Source organism: Pelodiscus sinensis, chromosome 1 (assembly GCF_049634645.1).
Source record: "Pelodiscus sinensis isolate JC-2024 chromosome 1, ASM4963464v1, whole genome shotgun sequence".
Classification (NCBI taxonomy): domain Eukaryota; kingdom Metazoa; phylum Chordata; order Testudines; family Trionychidae; genus Pelodiscus; species Pelodiscus sinensis.
In genome coordinates this window covers 265,274,519-265,283,815 of record NC_134711.1, presented here as the reverse complement: position 1 = coordinate 265,283,815, position 9,297 = coordinate 265,274,519, and the positions used below count along the sequence as shown (strand labels likewise).

Sequence of the window (9,297 nt, the reverse complement as noted above, 5' to 3'; positions counted from 1 at the left end):
AAAGCGAAATAACAGAGGGCAGCAGCAGTAGTTATCAGCTTTATGCGATCAAGTCCGTCAGAGTTAAAATAATTATCTTTCGACAAATCTGTCTCTATTTGGAGGGAACAAGGAATGAGTAGGGACGGGAGGGATATAGACCATAAAATCTCTGCTGTAGGACACTTCATTCTTCTTCTGGGGAGCCTTTTACTTGCTGAACCAGGACCGAATGAGTCTTAATATCACAGGAGAGTAAAAATCAATACTATCATGGCAGTGGATGTCTATTATTCATTTATGATGGTCTAATCTAAGTTGAAAGCAATTGGAGAACAAGTGTTAAACAGAAATTCCAGAAGTCAGTCTAGGTCTTAGAGAGTTAGCTTGGAAATCAGACCAGGAAATCCACAGGATGCGGGAAATGTGAAAATTATATATAAAACTGAAGACTACGGTACCTAAGTTTCCTCGCGCTTCTACTGCAGGGGTCACAGTTTCTGACCCGGCCCAGGAGTTCTGAAGAGATTAGGTATATTCTAGAATGGGTGTGCAGCATCTCCCAGCACGGAGAATAATTCTAACTTTTTAGCAACAAACTTGAATTCCCTGCTCTGGTGATAACATATTTCTTGACAATATATTGGAATGAATTTTCTCTTTCTTTAGTATTTTTAAGAAGCAACATTTTAAACGGCCTTTGAGTGACCACACTTTCCAGCCTCCCCCGGAGCTATTCTCATTGAGGTGATTAAAAAGGCTTCAGTATTACTTGGCATTCTGTCTTGAAATTTTCAAATCCATTCCACAGAAAGCAGAGCATTCTGGTTTTGCACAGTTTCCTACCATAAAAAATAGGAAACTCTGCAAAGCTGTTATTGTTTTCATTATCTGTTTTATTAACATAGTATTTGCTTTGTACTCGATAAGGATTGTACTTAATACAAAACAAACTTCTTTACTTTTCAATACATACATTGGTCATTGTTGTATAATACAAACGTGCTGTCCTGTAACATTTCAGTTATGGGGAAGATTAAAAAAAAGTGTGTAATTTATTTTTTTGTTCATTCCTGACTCTCCAAAAATGATATCCGGTAATACTTTTTCTATAAAATAATATTTTTACAAATGCATTTATTAAAAATTCTGATGACATTTCAAGTTAATAACAACAGAAACAAGTCAATTTCCGGTGGACGAGGTCTATTTTTTAAAAAATACCTTTAGTGCTTTTGTTTTTAACATCAACAGTTACTTAAAATCACAGCTTTTCGAACGTTTTATTCTTTTCTGAACATCACGTTATGTGTTTGATTCACAGATTTACCGGCGAAATTAAAAAGATTTGGCTGAACTATGTTTACAGAAGAAGTAATCCCAGCTATTAAGTAACTTTTTACATTTGGCATCTGATCTAGTCACAAGTCATCAGAAACGAAAGAGGTTCTTTGATCACTTGAAGCAGTAGGTGGCATCCTATACGTTCCTAATGAACAATTGCATTTACAACGTAAGGAGAGATCAGTTTATGATTTTCATATTTATTAACACAAAATAAAAATAAAATATTTTGTTACATAATTAAGTGCAAGTAGGCCAGTCAGAACAACATATAAACCTGAAACCACCAAGCGTTTTTCTTCTTTACACATATTTTGTAGGTGCATAATCCTTTCCATCAAACTGAAAAGAAATACTTCAGAAGTCCTTTTTAATTTCACTTTGATTTATATTTTCTGCAGTTATAGAATAAACTTCAAGAACCACACGCAGCTAATATATAGTTAATTTTATTCAGAGCACCGATTTTCACATAAGAGCTATCTCAAAGTAATGATTTCTGAATTTAGCAGAAAAATACATCTCTCGCTATTTTTATTTTTGGTAGAATTTTAGTATTTGTCTAACGGCTATCCTTTGAATTTATCAGCCGTGCTTCAGAAATAAATAAAAAAGATGCACCCAATAATAAACTATTCTGTTTTCATGTTTGTTTTATTTGTAAGTGTGCTGGGACGCATCTCCCTGTTGTATTTTGTGTTACAGAAATATTTATGATAAAAATAAAAGTAATATAGTAAAGACACAACCAAGGAGAAAGCTCAGCAAACATACATGGACAGGGAGAAAATTCAGTGAGACATTTCAGGATCCACACGTGGTTGCAGTTTGTATTTGTGTGTGTGTGTGTGTGTGTATGTGTGTGTGTGTGTGTGTGTGTACTGCATTAAAGAAAATATTTACAATCACCTTCCCTTTTTAAAATAAAATCTAAATACAAGAACGTGACAAGAATGTTTGTGTTTTCAGTGAAAACAGGCAGTAAACTGTGAAATTACACCATCCACAAAAGGTTCTACCAGAAGCTACTCTATTTTAGTGCTCAGTTTCAAAATGCATAGAATGTTTGCGCTGCAAACAATGATACACAAATAATCAAATAAATAATCAAATAAATAAATAAATAATAGCGAGACCTTATAACGGATCTTTCTGTGCCTTTTTCAGGTCATGCATGAGTCCAGTCTTTGTTTTAAACAGCAGGGTGTTTTCTTTTTCAGAAATGCTTGGGCTTTAAAGCCTTTCCAATAACACCAGCTCCCATGAATGTCTTTTGTACACAGCTGGTTTTTTTTATCCAACGAACTCTGGCCATCTTTCTCTCTTTTCCCCTTACAATCCCCCGAGATATAAACCTTTATCTTTAATAACACGGAATAGTTGCTTTGCTTTCCAATTTGGGATACTGTGATAGTGCAAATTGTAACCATACAAAACAAGTCCTCTACTTAACGTTTATTATTTACAATAAACGATTTTAAACCCACATGTGTTCCCCCTCCACATGCAGACCCCGCAGAAACAAATGTCGTTTCCAATCCTGCCTCTTTACATTGGTGATTTCGCTTGCCTGCTCAGTAAAATAAACCCTGTTACTCACAGGAAGCCTTCTACCACCGCGATCTTCTAAACCTCTCCAACAGATTTGGAAGAGACGTCAGAGGGGAAGGACACATTTAACCCTGAGACTTAATGACTCAGAGCGTGTTTTCTTCTAACGTTAACAGGGGCAGCCAGGGCAGTCTATCAGCTCACGTATGCGTTGTATCTCTAGCTAGATGCATCTCTATTGAGATATGGATCTCTCTCTAGATAGAAACACAAAGCACACACAGGGAGGAAAAGGAACAAAGGAGCAAGTAACTTTTTATACAGCTAGCTATAAAAACGGCTGGCTTCCATGGCAGAGTGAGGGCCGAAGAAAGGGAAAATTTCTCAAGAGTATAAATAAAGCCTGTGACTGAGCATTCACGCCCGGCTGGTACCTAGTTAGTGTTTATGAAACAAGGGCCAACATCTCTCCCTTCTCCCCACGCATCCGAACCGAAGTGGGAACTGCAAAAGCCTCCCTCTCCAACCCCCTCCCCCCAGCAACACAGAGAAGAACCGTCACAAAGCCTCATAAAACACATAGTTAAAAAGCAAAGAACAAAAAGAGACCCAAACAGAAACAACGAGCATCATCACCAACAGTTTCAGCTGCTGGATTGTGGGGTATCTTCTCTCTCTGTTTTTTTTTTTAATTGGTGACTTAAGGGTTTATTTTAAACGTATGTATTTGTAAGTTTGGTGTGTGTCTCGGTGTGTTTACGCTTGAGTTGGTCTCGCTCTCTCTTCCTGTAAAAGGGGGCGATCAGCCTGCAGAAGCGACCCCCATGGATTTGCAGAGCATTTACTTTTGCTCTTCTGGTTGTTCTAGTTTCTTCACGAAGTTTGTTTGTTTGTTTTCTCCCTTACACTGTTCCTTGGTCCCCAGGAGATTTTGGAGAGTGTCTCTGGTCGAACAACAAGTCCACTGGCTTCCCCCTCGCCTGGTCCACAATCTCCACTCCCACTCGCACACCCCAATCTCCCTCCCTTCGCTCCCAGCCCCACATTGCCCCCCTCCACCTCCTCCCTTCGCCCACACTCCAGGGGATGGAAACTTGGCGCCTGGGGTGGGTTCCTCCGCTTAGTAGGTGGCGGAAAATTTCATCCTTTTTTGCTTCTGTCTCTGGTTGCAAAACCAAACCCGCACCACGTTCTTTTTCAGGTCCAATTTCTCGGCGATGGCGGCGATCTTCTCGGAGGAGGGCCGGGGCTGCACGGCGAAGTAGGCCTCCAGGGAGCGCTTCTCCGGGGCGGCGATGGAAGTCCGCTTGCGCTTCTTCTCGCCCCCGTTGAAGAGCTCGGGCTTGTTCATTTTCTCGCGCTGGGAGCCCTCGGCCTCCTCCAGCCAGGCCTGCAGGATGGGCTTGAGCGCGATCATGTTGTTGTGGGACAGGGTGAGCGACTCGAAGCGGCAGATGGTGCTCTGGCTCAGCGAGCCCACGCCCGGGATCTTCAGGTTGGCCAGGGCCGAGCCCACGTCGGCCTGGGTCACGCCCAGCTTGATGCGCCGCTGCTTGAAGCGCTCGGCGAAGGCCTCCAGCTCGCGGGGGTCCGTGTCCGAGTCGCAGATGGAGGCCAGGCCGGCCGCCCCCACCACCGCCGCCGCCGAGGCCACCTGCCCCGCCGCGCCGTGGTGCGCGGCCACCAGCCCCGGGTGGGGCAGGCCCGAGGGCATGTTCATGGCGGCCGGGTGCGACAGGTGGCCCAGGCCGTGCATGTGCGAGTGGGGGTGGGCCGAGGTGGAGATCAAGCCCCCCCCGCCGCCGCCGCCGCCTCCCCCTCCTCCTCCGCCGCCGCCGCCTCCGCCGCCCCCGCCGGCCCCTTCGTGCCCCCCGCCGCCGGCCATGAGCGCCAGCGAGGGGGAGGTGATGTGCTCCAGCAGGTCCCCGGGCTCCAGCGCCTGGTGGTGATGGTGGTGGTGGTGGTGGTGCGCCAGCGGCACGGTGGACGTGGAGGTGCACGGCACGCTGTTCATGGTGTGGTAGGTGGCATCCGGCTTGAAGGGGTGGCTCTTGCCCTGGGACACGGCGATGTCGACGGCAGCCAGAGCCTCGGCCCGGGCCAGCAGGGTCTCATCCAGGCTGGCGAAGATATTGCTCTGCAACTGCAATCGACACAAAAGGGGGAGCATAGGGAGGATGGAAAGGGGGGATGCAGCGGAGAGGAGGGGAGCGGGGCAGAGGAACGAGCGAGGGGGAGAGGGGGAAGTGAATTGGGGAAGAGAGTAAAGTTGGGGAGGAGGTGATCCGATAGGGAAGGCAGGGACCAATGGGGGGGGTGGAGTGGGGGAGACCGGGCAGGAGGAACGGAAGGGGGGAGGGAGCAAGGTAGGGAGAGAAGGAGAAGAGGGAATCACAAGGGAGTCCCAGGAGAGGGGGAGCGAGGAAATGGGGGAGCCGAGAGAGAGGAGGATGAAAGGGAGAGGCCAGGGATGGGGGGGGGGGGGAAAGGAGGAGAAAATAAAGAAAGGGGGAAGACGGTGAGGAGGAAGCGGGGCAAGAGGTGGAGGCGAACAGGGAGAGGAGAGAATCAGAAAGGGGGGAAGGGGAAGAGGAGGGGGTCACATGAAAAGAAAGGAAGGGAGAAGAAGGAGAAGAAGAAATGGATATGTAACTCTCAGCTGGGGAATTGTGTCAAACACAAGCGCGCATACAGAACATTCCTTTCAGAGGCCGAGTCATAAAAATTAATACGGAAAGTGGAGGAAGTCGGAGACTCGTGTGAACACCGCTTTCAAAAAAGATCACAGGCGCTCAGATGATTGCAGAGGAGGACATGAAAAAAACATTAAGCGCCGCTTGTCAAAATGTGCCTCGCAGCGGTTTTTTTATTAATGCACATACACATACATGCAGTATACAGGGGAGCGAGAGGGGGAGAGAGGGGAGAGAAAGCGGGAGAGAGCTGCAGCCGCTTGCCCCTTACCGGTGGAGTTGGTAGACAGGCTCTTCTTATTGCTTCCGAGCTGGAGTGCAGCGAGGGGTACTTGTGTTCAGGGAGGGTGGGATGCATGGCAAAATGTGGCTGTTTGCTGTTCATGGACATCATCTTGCAGGCTTGGCATGTAAATCCACAAACACTCCTGAAGTAAGGGGAAAAGTGCTCTCCGGGCGCTCTCCTCCTGCTGGGGACGAGGCTGCAGCGGCAGATCCCACTGCTGGTACCGCTGTTCCTTGGAGCTCCCTAGGACCGCACCGTGAGCCTCCCTCCAGCCCTCTCGGTCTCACTTATCTGTCTGCTCTATGCTAGCGCTGGGCTGAGATGCGCTCTGCTTACACCTGAGCCCCACATCTCGTGGCTACGGACCCGCAGTCTCTCGCGAGAGCTTGGCAGCTCCGGCTTTGACAGACATCAGCTGTCTCCCTCGGCCGCCGCCTCCTCCTTCCCCCCTCCCACGCGCGCCCTCCCTTCGCCTTGTTGCATCTCCTTGCGCGCTTGCACGTCTAGCCGGTGCCGGAGTTTGAGAGCTGCTCTTATAATGACCAGCAGAAAGGACAGTGCAGGTGCTACACCTGTAGCTGCAACACATGCGCATTGCTCGCCTTTCTGATCGGACTCGGAGACACCCACCTGCGCGCCTATGTATTCTGTGCATGTATGTGCATCTGCGTGTAATATGTGTACATGCATAGCTCATCTGTACAGTGCCGTGTGTATGGCTAGGTGGATCTCTCTGAGTTTGTGGATGCTTGGTGCTGGTACCTGATTTTGTACTTGGCTTATCCATGATGCCTAACTACATATAGTTATCACTTTTGCAAATAATCACTGGAGTCGAAAGAGCGAAAGAGATGTTAATTTCCTGTGCTCCCGTGCAGTCCGTCAGAGAGATGTGTGTGTCTCTGTCTCCAGGACTCTGAACACCGAAAGTGACAGTTTTTCAGCGTAAGCCCGTTACTTTTAAGAATTCTAAATAGGCTCCTTGAGAATAATCATTGTGACAGACATTAGTTCGAAGCAGTCAGGGTCTATTGATTTCCATATCATTTAATTTCCCTCATCTAGTTTTGTTGCAAATATTATTGTGTGAGGCACCGCAAGTGACAGCCACTTAGCCCCCACAAGGAGCATGTGCTTCTACCTGGGAAACACTGTTGAAATGAAAATGTGCTTTTTCCCCCCAGCCTGTAAAATCCCTCTTCTTTAATCGTGTGAAAACCCACGTTTCACTCCGGCATGGCTTGAAGCATAAAATAATCACAAAGCCTTTTTATTTTTTTTAAACAACCTGTAGTTGGGTTCCTTTAACCAAGAAAGAACACAGGGAAACTAGTCGGAATCGCCTTCATAGACGTTACCGCAGAAAAGAAAAGGAGGAAAAGGCTGGAAAATAATATTGTTGCAATTCTTTTTTTATGTCTTGTGTTTCTCTCCAGTTTTGTCCGTTGCATTTCAATGAAAAGGTTAGGAAGAAATAATGGAGTAATGATACACAAATATATTGATGACTAACATTTTGGGTTATGGCCCGATCTTTTTTTTTAATAGTGGAATTTTCAAATTAACTATATGTCGTTAAAAGTGGGGCAGCAAAATCTTTTAATTAACCAACCTGTAAATTTGTCTCTCGCGTTTCTCATCAACAACTGGGATTGATTTGATTCCGCAGGGAAGAATACAGGTGAAGTCAGTCCACTGGGGCACTCTAATGATAACCCTAGGTTATAGCCCAGATGTTTTCACGTCTGCTGCAGGAGTGCTCAAGACAGACACCAGGAAAAAGCAGTCGGGCATTTGTTTGATGCAGTGATCTGATAACCGATCTGCCATGTGTCAGCCTTAAAGAGTGTTGCAATAGCTATGTCTCTCATGCACTGAGCATCGCCTACGTACGTATATACATATCCATGTACCATGCATAGGCATACACCCGCTCTTCACATACGTACAAAGTACATATTAAAAAGCTCAGGTAAAGTCCACATTTATCATCATTTGGCTTTCTCCAGTTTCTCATTCAGCTCGAGAAGAGAGAAAGAATGATGTTCAATTACTAGTGCGCGAGGGAGCTGGTCTCCATCCATTATTGTGTCTCCAGGGACTTCTGAATGCAACTTTATCTAGGAGGGGGATGAACTAGAAACTGACACATTCTGGTTTTAAGGGTGGAGGTGGGGGGCGGGGCGGGTATCGAAATCATTGTGTAAGAGGAACAAAACAATAACTAACATGCTTTTATTAACAATTCATGATTTACCCAGCTTTTTGAGCTGCCATGTTTTGTAAATTGAGGCTCAGCAAATAGGGAAATGGTGTATTTGATACTTTGTTTTGAAGTGAGACGCTTGTGGAAAACGCCTGGTAGACCCTGATGCAAAGCAACCCACATTCCTTTGCTAATAGAATATATATAACGGCAAACCCATCAGGCCAGACAAAAACAATGGGCTTTTCACCTGACACTGGAGACGGAGATACTCAGAGGTAGACAAATGTATCTGGTTAGCCAGAACTCTGGCCAAGTAAACATACCAGTGTACACAGTAGAGGGAATGCTCAGGGTAAATGAAAGTTGTTCAAGTGATGATAAAAGCACGAGAAAATGAAATATTTTGTCTATTGATTATTCCATGATCTGACTCCCTCACCCCCAAGCCATGTGATATGTTCTACAGATAGCTCACTAGTGACAAACATAGAGCCAGCCATGTTTGACACACACGTGTTTAGAAGTTTTAGTTCTTATACTCAGCCACTACTGTGGCTTTTCTAAAGGGCGTGAGGACAAAAGAAGAGAACCTGTGAGTCGAGGAAGGTGGTGGCGGCGGTTAGGAACTGCCATACCAGGAGAGAGCCACTAGAAATAATGAAATCTGTACCTGAGCCAGAGCCAAGACTCTCTTCTTTCTGTTTACTCTTCGGCTTCACATTTCCAGACTGCTCATCACACTGCGGATCCTGGGCTCCTTGACAGTAAATTCTTAACTTCTTAGCTCTGCAACAGCCTTCTGTGATCTTTTGACCTTTAGTCAAAAGACAAGTGTCATTAATAAAACCTTCGGGCTGGACAGCTGGGAAATACTGATCTAGGGTAGGGACTACACCGGTTCTAGATGATGCTTCCATTGTAGACAGGCCAATTTGAGTTGCCACTAACCAATACGTGTATTAAGTAGAGAATGTAGCCTTGGGCATATCTGCCCTGAGTGAAAAAGCAAACAGAAGACGTTGATTTGGGGCAGCTTTTGTTTTAAGGTGTACCAAGTGGACCATGTTCCTTTTGGTCCATTCATTTCCGTTGACTTCGGGACTCGCAGCCTGTGTCTCTTTCTGCAACTTCATCTCACGCTGGGATTGAGCCCCGAAGGAATATTATGAAAGGGTTTAACGCGAGGACCTGCTGTGGAGCTACTGTTTCTATCACCGCAGGTAACATCTGCTCAA

At 46.0% G+C, this 9,297-nt stretch overlaps 1 protein-coding gene across 1 annotated transcript; it reads right to left on the bottom strand.

Annotated features, from left to right (window-relative positions):
* Window positions 1-921: 921 nt before the first annotated feature.
* POU4F1 (POU class 4 homeobox 1) lies at window positions 922-6,281 on the bottom strand. The gene is made up of 2 exons (XM_075918840.1): window positions 5,839-6,281; window positions 922-5,017 (listed from the first exon to the last, which is right to left on the bottom strand). Exons 1-2 carry the CDS (start codon window positions 5,959-5,961, stop codon window positions 3,995-3,997), a joined length of 1,146 nt encoding a protein of 381 aa, XP_075774955.1. The 5' UTR covers window positions 5,962-6,281; the 3' UTR covers window positions 922-3,994.
* Between the last annotated feature and the right edge of the window lie 3,016 nt (window positions 6,282-9,297).